This window comes from Magnolia sinica, chromosome 16 (genome assembly GCF_029962835.1).
Source record: "Magnolia sinica isolate HGM2019 chromosome 16, MsV1, whole genome shotgun sequence".
NCBI lineage: Eukaryota > Viridiplantae > Streptophyta > Magnoliopsida > Magnoliales > Magnoliaceae > Magnolia > Magnolia sinica.
Window position 1 is genome coordinate 9,202,632 of NC_080588.1, and position 19,454 is coordinate 9,222,085.

General features: G+C 35.3%; 1 protein-coding gene and 2 long non-coding RNA genes across 6 annotated transcripts; 2 read left to right on the forward strand and 1 right to left on the reverse strand.

Moving 5' to 3' along the window:
- Positions 1 to 1,204: 1,204 nt before the first annotated feature.
- Positions 1,205 to 2,029, reverse strand: LOC131229775 (uncharacterized). The gene is made up of 3 exons (XR_009163583.1): positions 1,752 to 2,029; positions 1,362 to 1,664; positions 1,205 to 1,276 (listed from the first exon to the last, which is right to left on the reverse strand). It is a non-coding gene; the product is annotated as an uncharacterized LOC131229775 (long non-coding RNA).
- Positions 2,030 to 7,390: 5,361 nt separating this feature from the next.
- Positions 7,391 to 7,753, forward strand: LOC131229855 (uncharacterized). Its single transcript, XM_058225897.1, has one exon. It carries the CDS (start codon positions 7,391 to 7,393, stop codon positions 7,751 to 7,753), a length of 363 nt encoding a protein of 120 aa, XP_058081880.1.
- A 4,496-nt stretch (positions 7,754 to 12,249) lies between these two features.
- On the forward strand, positions 12,250 to 17,354 carry LOC131229645 (uncharacterized). Of its 4 annotated transcripts, none has more exons than XR_009163515.1 (5): positions 12,250 to 12,963; positions 13,661 to 14,264; positions 16,352 to 16,444; positions 16,877 to 17,061; positions 17,151 to 17,354. It is a non-coding gene; the product is annotated as an uncharacterized LOC131229645 (long non-coding RNA). The 4 variants fall into 4 exon arrangements; XR_009163516.1 differs by adding an exon at positions 15,574 to 15,632 and having other exon boundaries at positions 12,252 to 14,264; positions 17,151 to 17,353; XR_009163514.1 differs by having other exon boundaries at positions 12,253 to 13,842; positions 14,184 to 14,264; positions 17,151 to 17,352.
- Positions 17,355 to 19,454: the final 2,100 nt, after the last annotated feature.

Sequence of the window (19,454 nt, forward strand, 5' to 3'; positions counted from 1 at the left end):
GTGGCTGCACCGATACGGTCTAGTATGAACGGCTGCCTACGTACCCAATGTTTGGAAGATTGGGATCAAGCCACTACATAGTTCTTAATATTTAAATCAGAACATTTTACGCATAAGCAAAGAAAAAATTAAAACAAATCATAATAGAAATATATGTACCTTCTGTCACGCATAAGAAGATGAAAAGCTGAAACAAATTACTAGATTAGTCAAGCAAAACTACTAAATAATTCAAGATAAAGATTTAGTCAAATAATATCCAAAATAACCTCAAACACAATCCATATGTCCTGACCAAATTACAAAAATATGTTCTTGACTTAGGAAAATTTTTAAGTAAACTCCTTTAATATCTATGTTTTCGTCAGCACTTTAGGCCAAACGAGAACATCACCCACGTCGTAATCGGCTAACGTCTTCTCAATGTCACCAAACACATTCGCATTGGGAACTTCAACAACATCCAATATAACTTTGATGCAATCTGGAGGGATGCATGCATTATCTCTAATCAGACGCCCACGTGCAACAACTTGACTACAAATATCTGTCAAATGATAGATTTGTTCCACCCGTAGAAGTGGAGGTGGAGGTGGAGCTGACTCATCACGATGACTTGAGGTATCGCCAAATCGAAAAAATGCCTACAAGAAATAATTTTTATTATTTTCATGGATAAAATAGTAACTATACATTATTCTTTTATTGTTAAAATACCTGAGAACCAGCAGTGCTAGGAGTGCATTGCATTGGTTGAACTAGAGTATTTATTTTATTCTGAACTTCAAGCAAACGTTCTCCAATGGTCAATATCATGTTCTTGCACATGTTGATCTTGTTTTCCATTTGCTCTTTTAATATAATCATCGATGCTTTAACCTCAACAATTTCGCCCTTTCCTTCTCTAATTTCATTAATGTAAGGGGTTGAAGCAATAATGGTAGTTTTTGCAATATGACCCAACCCCCTTACACGTCCTCTTTTATCAAGACCACATACCTAAATGATAATCAGCCATTATTAGTAATGCATGTATATTAGTAACAAAAAATGTTCAGAAAGCTAAGTATGTCAAAGTGAAGAGAATGAATGAAAAAACTGTGCAACCGGGTCATGATTTAAATCATTATGAATACAAGCCGAGTCATTGGCAACTGTCTTTTATTTTTTCTGTTGTGATGCTCAGCACCTGTGAAGGGAGAGACCCATCGGATCTAGTATTAGTTGCCAGAAATAATTCAGTTCTCGTGATTTGAGTATCTGGATTTTTTTGTTGCTGTAATTTACAATGAGAAATCATGTTAATTATTCTGTATTCTTAAATTGGATTAAAAGAAATTAAATTTATATTAAAAACTTACAAGCAACTCTGCCGTCCTAGCAAATCCCCGTCACCCAGTCGTGTGAGGGAACTTCATTTCACATCTGGATTCCTTTCCCTTTCCACGACGAGACTTCGCCTCTTCTGTAGATTCGTAATCAATGAATTTAACCCAATCTTCTAGCTTGACCCCATTAGGGCAATTTTTTTTCCTGTCTCCATCATTATCATACATATCCAGGACAGTTCCTCGTAATCGGTTCTTCCAGTCCTTCCACATATCATTAGCATGCTTAATTATGGCAGTTTTACAGTTGTCACTGTCATCAACATCATATTTGGCCTACAAATTTCATTAAATAGGGCAATTAGTCAACAACAATTATATTATAAACATTAGAAAATAAAACTCATGTATTTAAATGCTTACCAAAACAGTTGACCAAACATTATCCTTGATGGTATCTGGCATAAGCCGCTAGTCTTTGTATGCAATTGGACAATGAGTCCTGACCATATTTCCTAGAAATGAGGTGAATTGATTTTTGTTATCTCCAGTAATCTCTCCAATTGGACTGATTGAAACTTTTATCTTTGTGGTGCTTCCTGGGGCAGAATTACAAGGCCCTACATACGACATAATTCCTAAAAAAAAAATTAAGATTATTAGTCATTTAATATGTTGCTATACATTATAAAGAGATGACGCTATACACATGCATAAGTTTTTGCTAAATTTAGAAAAAATGAAAAGGAAAATAATTAATCTAATATAGTAAAAGTAGTTAAATTTATTTCAACCTGATATGAAACTTGATCAGTTTCTTTTCCGCTTCTGAATACGTGGGTTACTCGATACAATTTCTACATATGACCCTTCTTATATATTTTCACTAGTTGGGTCATATAGATCATCTATTAAGAAAGGGCTCGAGGAACCTGCAGTCAACCTGGCTTCAAACACTAGCGGATCCTCAAATGCATATGCATCTTTTGTCAGTCGCTTCGGAACATCTAATACAACATGCCAGTCATCTCTTGTCGGATCCTTGCAATAGAAGACTTGAGCCGCCTGAGATGCATGTATAAATGGCTCATCCTCTTCCTTGATATTTCTTCTAAACCTTCCTAGGTTAACAAATATCAGATTTGTTTCAGGATCTACATAACATCCATTTGAAGTATCTTCGATATGCACCCAATCACAGTAGAACAATGTTATCTTGAAGGTGAAGTAGTTTAATTTAAGAATTTTTCTAATGATACCATAGTAGGTGGCTTCCTGTTCTACCAAGTTCTTATTCCTGGCACTCGCCCTGAACATAGTGAAGGCTTTCATAGAGACTCCGCTGTTTTGTGTTGTCAAGTTTTTTTTCAGAGTCTGATGTGCAAAAAACATATCCATTTATTGAGTATGTACTGTATGATGTGGCATCGTAGCTAGGACCAGTAGCGATTCTCTTAAATTGTGACATTTCTTCATTCTCTAATTGTTCCCTTAACCAAGCATTGTATTCTACTTCTTTTTGTACCGACGAATTGCCCCTCCTGTTTTGTCCCTTACGTGTTTGGCCATGAATGTATTCATTGTACTTACTACAATTCACATATAATATAATATATGAATTAAATTTTTTACTTTGCATGGTATAATTTAAAAACATTAAGGATAGAAATATAGACTTTTGTCAACATACCCCAGCCATTGAGCATTTTCAGCGTGATGTTGTAATACCCATCTGCGTGCTTGTTGATATTGCACATTAGTAAGAAGATAACTTTTTCCTTTTTTATCAATTTGAAAATTATCGGCATTATCATCACCCTCATCATAAAATATCTTTTTCACTCTCTTATGGCTTCCTAACATCTTATCAGGCATGTAGTCCATGCGGTACATCATGGACTCTTCTAATATGTAGCGTTCAACTATACAACCCTCTGGATAAGTTTGATTCGTCACATACTTTTTGTATGTTCTCATCATCGTATACACATTAAAATCAGATATGGATATAAATTTTAAAAAAAAAATGAAAAAAGAAAGTTGATAAATTCTGATAATTAATGTTACCTCTCAAAAGGATACATCCACCGATATCTGACAGGTCCACAAAGTTGTGCTTCCTCTACTAAGTGCACCACTAGGTGTGTCATAGGAACAAAAAAAGATGGGGAAAAATATTTTTCGAATACACATAATGTTTCCACTATTTTATTTTTTTATATTTTGAAGCTCTTCACGATTAATAACTTTTGAACATATGACGTTGAAGAATCTTGACATTTCACAAATGGCAGTACGCAATGTCTTCTTCTTTCCTAAAAATGAGTGCATCAACAAAACTGGTAGCAATTGCTGCATCATAATGTGATAATCATGTGACTTGAGGGCCTTTAGCTGACAATCCTCTAAATTGACATGATGTGTCCAGTTTGCACAATATCCTCTTGGGACTTTCAAATTGCTTAGTGTCAGACAAAGCATGTTTCTTTCAGATGTGGACAACATGAAAGGAGCTTTGGGTAAGAATAACCTACTGTTTCTTTCTTCAGGCCACATAGACTTTCTTATCTTCATAGCCTGAAGATCCTGACGGGCTTGTAAACCATCCTTAGTCTTATCTTTTGTATTCATGATTGTTGCAATGAGGTTCTCGGTGACATTTTTCTCAACATGCATCACATCCAGATTGTGACGAATGGGCAAATGCTCGCAGTATGGCAAGTCAAAAAGGATTGATCTCTTCGTCCAGGTAGTAATGTTGTTCGGGTCATTCTTTGACTTTTTCTTAGTCTTTCTCACTTGCTTTCTGAAAACGGTTTCAATATTATTCATTTTACGTAGTACATCTGAACCTTTCATACGCTTCGGAGCCTTTCTTTTTTCCTCTTTCCCATTAAATTTGGTTATGTTAGTCCTAAAGTCATAACCTGATGGCAAGAATCTTCTATGTCCCACATATGCAAACTTCTTTCCATGTTCAAGCCAAACCGATTCTGTCTCCTCACTACAAATAGGGCATGCGTACTTTCCTCCTGTCCTACAACCAGAAAGATGTCCATATGCTGGAAAATCGTGTATTGCCCATAGTAAAATTATCCTCATTGTGAACATATTCTTACTGTGCGAGTCATATGTCACAGATCCTTCCCACAATTCAAGCAACTCTACAATCAACGGCTGCAAGTAAACGTCAATGTCATGTCCTGGACCTTTTTTTCCCGGGATCAAAAGTGTTAACATGGTAAACTCCTTTCGCATGCATAAATGAGGCAGGAGATTATACGTAACAATCATAACAGGCAAGCAACTATATGAATTGCTCATATTCCCAAAAGGATTGAATCCATCCGTTGCAAGTCCCAAACGAATGTTACGTGGCTCCGCAGCAAAATCAGAATACTTTTCATCTACAATCTTCCACATAGACGAATCCACTGGATGACGCATGCAAATATCTTGAGCCGACTTTGAATGCCATATCATATTCTCTGCAATCTCTGGTATAGTGTAGAGTCTTTTTAACCTCGGTGTTAATGGGAAGTACCTTAGCACCTTACGAGGTACGCGTGGGGCGGTTGACCTTACAACACTACTAAATTTTCATCTGCTTGCTCCACATTTTGGATAACACTGCTTATCAACATGGTCCTTCCAGTACAAAATATAATCGTTAGGGCATACATGTATTGTCTCATAGTTCATACCCAATGAACTGATCAGCCTCTTTGCATTATAAGTACTATCTGGAAAAGAGTTCTCGTTGGAAAAAATTTTCTTGAGCAAGTTTAACAACTCTGTAAAGCTATTGTCTGACCAACGAAACCTAGCCTTCATACTCAGCAACTCCACTGTCATAGACAACTTTGTATGCTCTGGTTTACACGATGGATATAGGGGTTGTTTTGCATCCTCCATTAACTTCCTATACCGAGCCTCATCGTCTAAGTCATCATGAGCTTCAATATCATCTCCATTATTAACCTCATCCATACATGCATCTAACTCAATGGGTTAAAAATGACCAAAAGCATCATTCACCAAATCAACCATTCTGGGCAACACATCTTCATTACGATTATCGACAAATGTACTCGCACCTGTTTTAAGACGTTCCCCATGGAGAAACCACGTCGTGTACGTTTGATCTATGCCATTAAAAACCAAGTGTTCGGAAATGGTTTCTAATGTCATCTTCCCATGTATATTACAACACTTGGCACAAGGACAGCTGTGCCAGTCTTCCCCATTTGAATTTTGTTTCACGTACTTTAGAAATGTTACAACACCTTCCATGTATTCAACAGTTAACCTTCCTACCCTCATCCAGTTCTTGCATGGTGTCATGGAAGCCATCTTTGGTAACGCATACATGATGTGTTTAAGTTAGATTACGAATGAGTATGTCTATCTAACTGACTAAATCAGTCGCCCATCCAAGACAAATAGATTGTAATGCTTTCATTTTCAAATTTAAATGGCTACACCGAAATTTCGGCAGCATCTCCCCATATCTCTCCAGATATATTGATCTTGTATTTGATTCCCACGTCAGATATCAACACAAAGTGAGGATATTTGACAATGAAAATAAATGCAAGAAACATATCCAGAGAGAAAGAGAGATGATGCACAGAAAAGGCAAGTGCATTTGAATTGCTAAAATGAAAGCATTACATTCTATCCGGTATTGAACCGTCCAAACAGGGACAATTTAAGTATTTTTATGCACCAAGGAGCACACTGTATCTATGCCTGGACACATAAAAACCCTTAAATGGGTAACTGATTGTCTTAATCTATATACAATCACATCAAAATTTGTAATCTAAATGAACATAATTCAAAATACAACTCATTTCTAAATGTAGAATCAAAGCAAAAGAAGTGGTAACCTAAGTTGTTTTCCTGCAACCTGTCTTACCAGATACCAACACCACCTGTTCTCCATACATAAACAGATAAACAAAACTCAGAGCATGACATTGAATAACATTGAATCCTGATTTCACCAGTAGTAACAAAAAGAAAATGCTCAATACAAGTGTAATAGGTTTATCCTCCTTTCTTTTTATTAAGCATGGTGATGGGGATATTATTTTCTAACAGATGGGTGTAATCTAGTTAGTCCCATACATGAAAGTAGACATGACCAAAATCTGAAAATCCTAATCAATCTAACAAAAACCAACAAAATTCAAAACCCAAAATAAGATTCAAAACAAACCAAAATGGATGCCTAAACTGCAAAAACTACACAAGAAGCATCTACATGCATCTACCGACCAGTTACCACCTGTAGTTTCTCCAACAATATATGACATCGATAAACTTCTGCTTTTGATTTTTCTATATAACATAAATTAGAAAAGATTCAAGTGACTAAAATTTTTCTATGGATGGTAACTGGCCAAGAAAAGCTAATCACATTATATATAGTAAAAATTAGAAAAGATTCAAGTGACTAAAATTTTCTTATGGATGGTAACTGTCTAAGAACAATTTACCCATTTGTTCCAAATGACATAGATTGACGACTCATCTGAGTTACACATGACTTGTCAGAGTAAACTTGGACCCTAGTGTGAAACCACAAATAAGCTATCATGTAGCAGCTAAGGCAAGATCAGCTGGTCCGTTTTCAGCATCTATCATGGTCATGTAGCAGCCAAGGCAGGCACATAACTCAAGCAGTAAAACACTGCAAGTACTGCTGGTTGAACTCGCCTCACACGTGTGTAAGATTAGAAAGCTGACCAGGCTTTCCTTATTGTGTAGATTACATGCATCCAAAAGCAGCCAAAACATGTCAATTTGCTCTTTGCCTTCATTTATATTGTACAACAGGCATCAACACTGCTGGGATCAAATGACGAGTGGGTCTGATATTGCACACGTGTGCCTTGATCGCATTTGCAAGGCATCAGCACTGCTGAGATCAAAAGCCGAAAAGCTAGCTTCTCTTTCATCAGAGAGTGAACCCAAAATCCCTAACAAACCATAATCTTTTCTTCTTTTGGGTTCTTGTCTTTGGGTGGATTGAATATGAAATCCTAGTGAAATCCATGGCTAGGGTATCCAGACTAAGAAGCCGTCAGAAAAAATTGAAGGCTTATGATCTCTCTACTCTATCAGAGTTTCTTCCCTCGGTGTCAGATGCTTCTCAGCGATGGCCTCTGCATGAAAAAAATTTGAAACTGAACCACAAATCTAGGCAGAAGCTAGTAGAGAAGGAAAGCAACCAGTTGAGAGCAGTCCTTAACCACCCTGTTTTCCAATCCGACCCACTATCTGCCATTCATCAGCATCTTGCAAGCACACAACCTTTGCCAGTAAGCAGCCAGGAGAAACGTTCGGGCAAGATGGACAAAAAGAAGAAGAGAAAACGTTCCAAGGTTTCATCAGGTGGTCAATTAAAGGAAACCTAGCTATGAGTTTGCATCTTTTTGGCATTTCAAGTTAGCCTATCTTCAAATCAATATGAATGGATGCGTGGTAAGCTGTTGAAACAAAAAAAAAAGAAAAACAAAAAAAGGGGTATTTAGAGGGCTGTTGTTCTTCTGTGATTGTACGCTACTGTACATGTCAATGGATTGCCTGCAAGATATTCAAAAGAAGAGAGAGAGAGAGAGAGAGAGAGAGAGAGAGAGAGAGAGAGAGAGAGAGAGAGAGAGCATTACTTGTGTTGGTGAAGAGATCGACAGGAAGAGAGAGGTGGGAGAGATGTTTGCGGCCGGCGCTGGGAGAGGAACAGACGAAGTGAATGAGAGGGAGAGAGAACAGAGGCCTCGTTTTAGGCAGATTGCGTACTGAGTAACTCAGTACCTTAGCGTACTGAGTAAACCATGTGGGGTCCACCGTTATTTATTTATTTTATCCACTCTGTTAATACATTTTAACAGATAATTTTAAGTTTTGATACCAAAATGGAAGAATATCTAAACCTCAAGTGGACCACACCACGGGAAACAGTTTGTTTGAACCTCTACCATTGAAAAATTCATGGAGGTCACAGAAGTTTTGGATCAAGCAGATGTTTGTTTTTTCTCTTCATCTATGTCTTTGTGATCTTAAGAACAGGTTGGATGACAAATAAACATCACTGTGGGTCCTAGTAAGTTTTCAACAGTGGAAATCATTATTCCACACTATTTCCTGTGGTATGGTACTCTAGAGCTTTGGATTTACTTAACATTTTGGATCAACCCCTAAAATTAGCGGGAAAAAAGGATGGACGATGTGGATAAACCACATACATTCACAGTGGGCCCGACTAAGTTTACTTAGTACGATAAAAGCATACTTAGTAGCTCAGTACGCAATCCGATTTCCTAGGGGAGACGGATTGGCTACACGGGCTGGTGGTCGGTGGTCTGTGGGCCCCACCATGATGTACGTGTTTCATCCATTCCGTTCATCTATTTTTACAGATCAATTTATGGCTTTATACAAAAAAGATTGATAGGGATATAAATCTTAGGTGGGCCACACCACAGGAAAAAAATAATGAATGGATATTCACCATTAAAATGCTCCTAAGGCCCACTGTACTGTTTATTTGAAATCCAATATGTTGATTTGGTCATAAAGACCCAGATGAATGGAAAAAATAAATATCGGCTTGATCCAAAACTTTTATCCCCCCAAAACGTTTTTAATGGTCAAAATTCATTCAAAACTGTTTCCTGTAATGTGGTCCACTTGAGATTGAGATATAATTTATTTTTTTACTTACATCATAAAATGATATATAAAAATAGATGGACGGCATGGATGACACACATACATCTTGGTGGGCCCCACAGAGCACCAACCACCAGCCAATGGCCGGTGTCGGGGGGAGTAGCCAACCCGTTTTTTCCCTTCATCAGGGGGAGTAGCCAATCCTTTTTGGGGGCCATAAAAGTTTTGGAGAAATCCGATCTTTGTTTTTTCCCTTCATCAGGGCCTATATGATCTAATCAACAGATTGGATGTCAAATAAACAGTACTGTGGCCCTTAAGAGGATTTTAATGGTGGATATCCAATTAATATTGTTTTCCTATGATGTGGTCCACCTTAGGTTTATATCCCTATCATTTTTTTGATCAAGCCCTAAAATGATCGGTAAAAATGGATGAACATAATGGATGAAATACATACATCATGGTGGGGCTACATAGCACCGAATACTAGCCAATGGGTGGGTGGCAGGGGAGTAGCCAATCCGTTCCCATCCATGCTGGTATTTGTGGTGTGGTCCATTTAATATTTGAAAATGATTCATTTTTGGAATAATTCTCTGAAATGATCTCAAAAATGGATGAACGGTGTGGGTTGATCCCAAATTTTCGGTAAATCCAAAGCTCAAGTGGACCATGCCACACGAAACAATGTGGAATAATGATTTCCACCATTGATACCTTCCTTCGGCCCACAGTAATGGTAATTTATTTGCCATCCAACCTATTCATAATATCAAATATACATGAATGAGGAGAAAACACAAACATTAGCTTGATCCAAAACTTCTATGGCCTCCATGAATTTTTTAATGGTAGAGGTTTAATCACACTATTTCCTGTGGTGTGGTCCACTTGAGCTTTGGATATGCTTCCTTTTTGTTCTTTAGACCTCAAATTATCTGTTAACGTGGATAAACGGAATGGATAAAATAAATAAATAATGGTGGACCCCACAAAGTTTACTTTGGTAAAGGTAATGAGTGACTCACCTAAATGTAGAGGGGTTTCTTTAAAACATTCATAATCATATATTAGGCTTGCCTTAATGTGATTCACATATCCAACCCACTCATTATGTGTGTCCCACTTGGATGAGGGGTCAGACCAAGTTTTAGCCGCATCCAAAACTCATGTGGGCCCCACCAAGTGCTTTTATATTTTTTATGATGTCTTGACATGGTTTTATATGGTATGGTCAACCTGAGTTCCGTTTACGGATGATTTTTGAGATATCTCATAACCTAAAGGGGACACATTAAATGCACGGTGTTGATGTTCGACACACATCATGATGGGGCCCACAAAACTTATCAACATCAATTCATAGGTTCTCGAGAGGTCAATAAATTGGGTCACAATTTTGACAATAATATTTAGCCCATTTTATATGTATAGTCCATTCACTCTATTTTATTGATCAATACCCTTAATTTGACTAGTTACTCGCCTCAATCAAGCTAGCTACATGTGAGAAAGGTGTTGGGAATACAAGATTGATCAACAATTTGAGTGAAATTTGATTTAAACATATGAAGTTATTTACTCTTCAATCTGGACTAATTTGATTGTCCAAAAATGGTTAAATGTTCAATTAGTGGATGTGCCTAATAATTTATTAAAAAATATTTTTTTTTCACAGATAAATATCAATTTCCATTCAAAAATTACATTTTTTTTCAAAATGTATATTTTTTTACTCTTAATTTTTCTTTGAAAACTTTTAACAAAATATCATTTTTAATATAAAATATTTCAAAAAAATAAATTAAAATACAAATTCTGAATTTTTATTTTCAAAATATCTTAAATTTTCACAATTTTTAATTTTTTTCCCAAAAATTCCAAAATGCCATTTTTTTTTTCTTTAAAAGCATCAAGTTGCTTTCAACTTTTCAATTTTTTTTAAAAAAAATTATATATATTTTTTCAAAATCTTAGTGTTTTTATAAATAACTTTTTCTTTTAATTTTGAATTTTGAACATTTTCAATTATTTTTCAAAATCACAAAAATTTTCAACTTATTTATTTTTTATTTCAAAATGTTTGTTTTTTTGATAAAGTATCGATTTTTTAATATCGTTTTATTTTAAAAATTTTCAATTCTTTTTCACTTCTCCATTTTTTTTAAAAGCATTTTATTCGAAATTGTCAATTTTAATTGAACTTCACAATTTATTTATTATTTTTTTCAAATTTCAAACTCTCATTTTCTTTTTTAAAATATTTTCATTTTTCAACATTGTGAAAATTTTCACATTTTTAAAAATATTTTAAACTTTCTTTCTTAGGATATTATTTTTTCTCAAAATCAAATGCTTTTTTTTTTTTTTCAAATTTATCAACTTTATTAAATATTCTTTTTTGTTCCCACAAAATAGATTTTTATTAAATCACGATTTTTATTTTTTCAAAATCTAATTTTTTTTCTCAAACATTGTTAAAATTTTTAAACTTCTCAATATTCTTTTCATGTGATATTACAAATCATTTAAATATTAGTTTTAAATTAAAAAATAAAAATAAAAATTCCACTCATTTGATATAAAAACAAAATAAATTTTCTTTTTGCATTCAATCAATTGTTAAAAAATAATCTTAGATACAAATATGTACAATTAAACCACTAAAATTATATTAAAAAATAATTATTAGACTACAAAAAAACTTAATTTTCCACCATATTCTTAAAAAAATGAAAAACAAAATAATGTTTAGGCAAAAGTCCTTTTACGACGGACCTGATCCGTCGCAAAATCAACTGAAAAGCCCACCGTTTGCTAATTTTGGGTGGGAATCTGCAACTGTTCGTTTTCTGTCACCAAATCAAAATTTGCAACGGATTTCATCCGTCGCCTAGTTACGACGGACAAAAATCCGTCATAAATAAGTCATAAATCGGATTTTAGTGATGGATTTTGGTCTGTCGCTAAATTTCGCGACGTTTGGCCTACGAATATTTGAGAAAGACGAGCTTAGCGACGGACTTTTTTCGTTAGTGACGGATTAAATCCGTCGTTAAACCAAGAGATTTTTGCGACAAAATACGTCACAAATTGGCCATTTTGGCGTAGTGGGGGTACTGAAGAATGCAAACAATGCTGAAGGTTAGAGATTGCTTGGAATAACACATGCAGAAAATGATGATGATCAATAGTGATTTCTTATTCCTAGCATTTTCAGCATCAAATTCAGGGAAGTTCTTTCATTTTCTATGGAATTTCAATGCAGATGTTTGTGTGTAAGCGATGTATGTTCTCTTACCACACTTTTTGTTGTTGAACACTATTCTTAGGATTGTGACGGACCAATATGTTAAATCCAGCCATTGTGATGCTTGGTGCAACTATGTATTCTAAAATCTTGCATAGAAAATAGAACTTTCAAAATCTTGGTTCATGACAACTCTAGAAATGGTACTGAATGGTCCAATTTCATTTGCATGTCTGTGTGCCTGTGCATGCTCATTTTGTTTCCTTTCCGATGCTTCAAAGTTGCTAATGGGTGCATTTTTTGTCTAGTTATTTTCCTTTGCCTTGTGTTGTTGTTTTTCTTAGACTATCAGTGGTCCTAGAATTACAGGAATTTTAGTAAAAGAGCAACTATTGTCTATTGAGATGCTCCTTTTGTCTTTTGCAGCTGTTAGCCCTCCCGTCATGAAATAGGTTACAGATTCATAAAGTTGTCCATAGTTGTGTTTATTATTCATGGTCATCTTCATAGGAATGGTGAAATTTGGGCATTGATGACATTTCTTTCTTAGTTGGCACTACACCAAAATCGTTGATTAAGAATGGATTAATTTTTGGTTTAGGAATGGCCTATGGTATTCCTTTACAGAGTCTCATTGACATGTGCACTGAGAGTGCGGGAGAACTGCTTCGATTGAATTTCGGCAAAGAAGTTGTATATTAGGTGATTCATTTGTTTTCCAGTACATGGTTGATGCATTTCCTATACTCACGATTCTACTTTTGTCCTTGAAATTTTTCCTATTGTGGTGTTACATTTGTATTTAATTTCTCACAATTTTTCTTATGATTCAACTTTTATCCTTGAATTTTCACCATTCAATTTATAATCTCTCCAGCTAGTGAAAGAATCATTTGTCCCATAATTTCTCTCCTATATTATTTTATTTACACCCCAACAGTGCATTATTATTTTTATATAGTCAAGCTAAAGTCTTTTGATCTCTTTATTTTATGGGCATATGCTTCCAACATGTATTGAGTCTTCAAATGTTTACTTGTATCTCTTTTGGTTTTTGGTAGTCTATGTATGATTATCGAGTGGTATTGTAGCAATTTTCTATGTGGCTTCCTTATCATTCTCCTGGCTCATAGTTTCCTCTATCACACATTTTGTTCTTTTTCCCATGTGCATAGAGATGTGGATATGTGTTGTTCTACTTTATCTTAAAATGTATAGCATCTGCAATGTTATCCATGTTTTGTCTTATTTAAATGGTTATCTTTAACTTTAATTTGAGTAAAGAAATCATCAAAAACTTGGCCAGAAATGTCACCATGTTCCGTTTGCAATTTGAGTAAAGAAATTTCTTACCCTTTTTAGCCTTTTGATATTTGCTATGAGATTTCTGAACTGGCAGCCATCTATGGAGAATTGGAGATGAAGGAACTAGGCATTGAACTGAATGATAAAGTATTAGAGATGGAACGATTACAATCTGAGTTGATCCGTAGAGACTTGGAGGAAGAAACAGAGGAACCTGCTAAGAGTAGTTTAAAAACTGTTATTGCGACCTTAGAGAAGGAGAATGTCAGTCTTAAGGTTGATACTTCTGCACATTCCAGAATGAAGTATGCTTTTGCTTTGTTTGTAGCATCTAAGTGTGATTGTTGATTTTAGTTGTTGTTTTCTTCAACCTTTTTTCTTCTCTACTATATGGCCAAGAAATTGGCTGAGGAATGAGAGGGGAAGGTTAGTAAAATGGTGAGAACCACTACACCAAAATCACCAAATTGGAACGGAAATGTCTAAATTTGAACAGTTTTTTTACTATCCAGAAGAAGAGATGGAAAGGATAGTCTTGATTCATATTCTTAAATGGAAATTGGAAGTCCAGGATACTTCTTTTCCATTCTAATGGATAATTCTGCATTCTCTTGCAGACAAAGATCATCCCAGAATTTGTAGCATTTTTTGACTGTTTAGAAGAAGAGATGAAAAGGCACCTTTTGAATAGGATTCAGGTAAGGCATGTGTATCTTTCTAGTTTTAGATTTTCTAATTACCATACACCCTTTAACACTGTTTCTTTCTTTTTCCATTACTAATTAAAAAAAAAAAGAATTATGGTTCATGAAGGGAAGAGTTGCTGAAAACATTGAGACAATCAGGAAGCAGTTCGAAGTTTTTATAGAATCTAGTTTACCTGTAATTGAGTATTACAACTCTAAAGAGAAAAAGAGATACACATGGATGCTGTTTATGACAACTAACTGCACAATGTATGTTTAGTTATATAGATAACACATGGATGAGTTAGCCTATCTCGAGTTTTGGATCGGCTGGATGCCCTCATATCTGCTAATTTTGTTGCTATATTCTGATTAACATATCATGGCCCCACACCGTTATATCATGTAGTTGATGTGCTAATAGAGTGCCCAACAGCATGGCGGATTAGATATTCATGATATTTTAATCACTCCTTTGCGGATAGGCTAATCCCAAAAGACAGGAGGATTCGCCAATCGGACTTTCAGTAGTCTACCCTTGATTGCACTTGTCGAGAGCCATACTTTGAAATGAATGGTGTTTAGGTCCTATATATTGGGATGGAGAGTGGATGAGCTTTGAAGTATTAACTTAGATTATGTTTTCTTTCGTCCTTTCTTTCTTGAGAAATGGGATTTCCTAACACTTATTTGGATATTGTTTATTTATTTTTGGAGTTTTTTCCAGAATGGCTGTTTACAAGTGTTTCCAGAAATAGTCATTTTCTGTTATGAGTCAATGGTTAAATCAGCCAATAGAATAAAAGATCTGCGAGTCAATGGTCGAATCATCCAAGCAGATAAAAAGTATGCGACCTCATTTTCTTTGCCTGTCTACGTTCTTTACATGAATGTACAATTACAGCTTTGATCACTTGATCTTTTGAGAGGCATATTGGGGAATTGCTTCTTTGTACAATAGCTTTGTTATTGTTGCTGTTTGGGACTGGCTATGAGACATTCATCTTTCTCTTAGCTACACGTCGGCTTGCATTTGTTTGGTTCCTTATTGACATTGTTATCTTGATCTAACTGGATTTTTTACCTCTCTCACATAACTTTGTTTTACCTATTTTGAATTCTTACTTTGTTATCAATGAGTTAGAAGAATATAGAGTTGACATGGTGTGTAAATGGTAATTTAATTCAGTTTTTAACTGTCATGGGTGTTGTTTTAAACTGTATTCTAGTTTTTTCATGTTGGCCTTGGAACTTGCACTATTTTTTACTAACAATGAATCTTTCACGTTATATGCAGATGGATCTTGTTATGAAAATATAGGGGCTCCTTATGGAATCTCTCTTGTGGGTCCTTAGGGAAAGAATGAAGTAGCGATTGGTGTTAGTCCATTGGATCAATCCTTTCCTTATTCTAATGCGATTTTCTGTGGAATACTTCATAAACCTGTTCATTTCTTTAGATTTGGACTCTGGATTGCATCCTCATTTCTTTCTATAAATCATATGTCTAGTTCATATCTATAAATTCATGTTTATAAATCATGTGTCTAGTTCACTTCTTTCCTATTGTTTTTCTTTAACCTAGTATTGCTTTCATTTAGAAATGTACATATGGTTCATGCCATCAAATGCCTTATATGTTAGGATTGCCCTATCAAGGAGGTTTTCAATGCTTGATACCTTGTGCTAGTTATTATTGCAAATGGGCTGGTCATCTTCTATTACAACAAAAGATTTCATGCTTTAATGTTTTACCGAGCTCTATTAATAGAGATTCTTTTAATTCATAAGCGTTCCTAAGAACCATGTTGGACCAATGGATGGTCTGCTTGGCCTGATTTACTTGAGACAGTGATATCAAAGAAAAGAAATAGTTGTAGTGACTGAGATTTTCAGGTTTTCTCTTGAAATGGCCCAAGATCTCTGAGTAATATTGGAATTGGCATTGGTTTAAAAGTGAAGATACTCAATCCAGCTCACATCTCCATTGGGTCCAATCCTCTTATTTCCATACCTAAACGGATTAGCAGGGCCTGCTTTATGTTATCCTTCAATTATGGTGTGTATTGAGCATGTTAAGATGTACTTTCTTTATGTAGGTGGAAGCTTTAGCAGTTCAATTGACTCACTAGGAAGGAGAGATGCTTCAAGAAAAAACGGAAGTGAAAAATATAGCAAATTTTCCTAAGTAGGTAATCCCCTGTTTTGTTAGACGTGTATTGTTGGTTTAGGACAATATTTTTTCCAACTTTCATTCTCTGTTTCATATGGTTCTTGCCTTAGATTCAAAGAAGAGCATGGATATGATTATGATAAGTGGGCATTTGATGGAACATGCTATCTGATCTTGAGATGTTCTACTTAAAAATTAGTATGCATCAGTCCTCAGGCCAGAATGACACACCTGAGATTTAGGGTACAAGATCTAAAGATTGAAGCCCACCTGAGATTTCGGCTACAAGATCAAAACCGTGAAGCCCACCTGAGATTTAGGGTGTAAGATCTAAACAGTGAAGCCCACTTGATGGACTTACTGTTGCTTATGGAGGCTCAAATCTAGTGGACTTACTATTGTTCCTGGTAAGTTGGAGCCTGATTCATGTCTCGATGGCTTTTATTTTCAGTGTAAATGGGGGAACCTGGCAATGCAGCTGAATAGAAAATCTTCTTTGAAGATGGTAGCTCTGACATGAAGAAGCACTTGCTGACTAATCTGCCCGAAGGTTGCAAACTGATGAAATTGATCAAAGTTGCAAGGCATTCATGGATTAAAAATTGGGAAATCTTTTCTTTTTGGTAGTATTTGAGTGTCTAATTACCTGCTTGCCTTCTTTTCTTTTCTTTTATTTTTTCTTTCTTTCTTTTAATTGTAATTCTCTTTGACTGTTTTAGATCAAGGTCCCCATATTCAAGGAACGGTTTCAACATGACAATGACAGTAAGCTTAACTCTAAATATCACCTTTATAATCAGAATTTGTGCTCTTTATTGTCTGCTTTTGAACTATAATTTTTTATATAATTGACACATTTTATCTCGGAATATGATCTATGAAGTAGCATATGAACGCAATCCCCATCAAAATTCGCACCTAGGGCAGCACAAATAAGAGGATTGATCTTAATAGTATAGTCGTCATGCACATAGACAGAAAATGCTTGCAATGAATGTTTATAAGTACCAGGTGGCCTATTAATGAAAACAATGTCTCCGTCCATAATACGCCTATTTATGATTTAACTAACTTTGAAATATGTCTGTCCTTTTGAACCTTCCCTAATTGCACAAGTGGCTGAACCATCTCTGTATGTTACACATAATTTGTCATCCACTAGTTTTTGTAAATGATACATGTTGTATGCCGTGACCTTCTCTTCAAATGTGATCTTTTGAGCAATTTCTAATGGTAAACCTATTTTATGAATCCCTTTATATGCATCCCTAGTAATCACACTACGAGAAGAAGAAGAAGAAGAAGAAGAAGAACTACAAGTGACAAAAAAGAAGCCATCCGTCACCTTCCATATGTATATATTAAGTTACTTGTATACATAATTTCAATATGCAGTATCACATTCGATAAAAAATGAAAATAAGAGTAGGATTACAAGTGAAAAACAAAAAGGATTACAAGTAAAAAACAAAAATGCAATACTATGTATACCTTTGTGGTGCCCCTGAGGTTCATATACTGTGCAATAGTTGATTGCAAGTCATTAGCCTCAATTTGATATGAATCAAAGTTTGGAGAATCAGATCTTGATCTATTGATGATTTCAACTTTGTTAAGAACTTTTCTAAGCATATACTGTGCAATATGAATCAAAGTCATTAGCCTCAATTTGATATGAATCAAAGTTAAGAACTTTTCTAACCCCTGAGGTTCATATACTGTGCAATGACTGACTAAAGCTTCTTCCAAATAGGGCCTTAGTCTATTTATTTTTTCCCACCTTGGTTACAATCTTTTGTTAGTGCTTGTTTCCAAATAGGGGCCTTAGTCTTGCTGAAAGATGAAGACCCGAGTTTGGTTAAGAGGAACAGAAGAATGCTGGGACAGCTGTTGGGGACATTAGAGGTAATTCATTATTCACAAAGGATAAATAATTGTTGGTGGTAAATTAAATATTTGTAGGAAGGATTTAAAGCATGTGAGGGAATAGAATAAATTAAACCAACTCAAGTTAATATAAGCTTAAAGGAATCCTTCGCCTTAGCCTTAGATCTAAACGCTAGGTAGATATCCATGTAGGAAAGCTTCTACATAAAAATCTTCCACATAAATCACAACACCGCTTGAGCAAGAGGGAGACATTATAGATATGGAAAAAGAAGAGGGCGTCTAGGCTTCTCCTTCTCCTTCTCTTTCTCTTTCTTTCTTTTTCTTTCTGTTTCTCTTCTCTCTTTCTGTTTCTCTTCTCTCTTTCTCTTTCTCTCTCTTTCTGTCTCTCCTCCTTAGATGTAGGGGGTATGGGCGTGTGAATGGAGAGGGGACGCACACTCCTTTTATAAAAGAGTGGGGCGTATGAGAGGGGTGTGTTTCCCATTCCACTTGGATTCGGTTTCTCCAATTTTCTTTTTTCTGATGATCTTTCTTTAAATCTAAGACAGGGTATATATTCTTCTTGGTGATCCAAAATTTAGATTGGTCTATCTTGAAAATTATCCTAATAGGTGCCAAAACGAATTTGATCTTAATTAACGGTCCATACTTAATAATCATGACCCAATTTTAGGGTAAATGTGTAGTCAGGATAGATAAACAGTTTGACAAAATTTGGTTGTTGATCGATGGTAAGAAAAGCCTAAATCTAAAATTTCACCTTTTGTACCAAAATGAAGGAAATGGCTTCAACTTTCAATGCTGCAGGGTCATTGATCGAGGCCTAAATTTTGTATAACCTTGTAGTCATTTGATAACAGAGTATAGTCTAAATTTAAGTTCGATAGATGGAAGGAAGTGGTTAAATCAGAAGATCCAGATTTATCAGGAGTGGTTAGGCCTTGACATGATAACTTCGCGCCCAAGGAAAAGCTTATCAAAGTAGGGTATTCATATTTCACACTTGGTCCATATGATGGGCAATGTAAGTCATTTATGTAAATATAAATATCATACTACGACTACTCACGAGGTTTCTTCACTCAATGGACACCAAAATCAATGGTTAAGGGGATGATTTGTCAATTGGGTCACTTTTA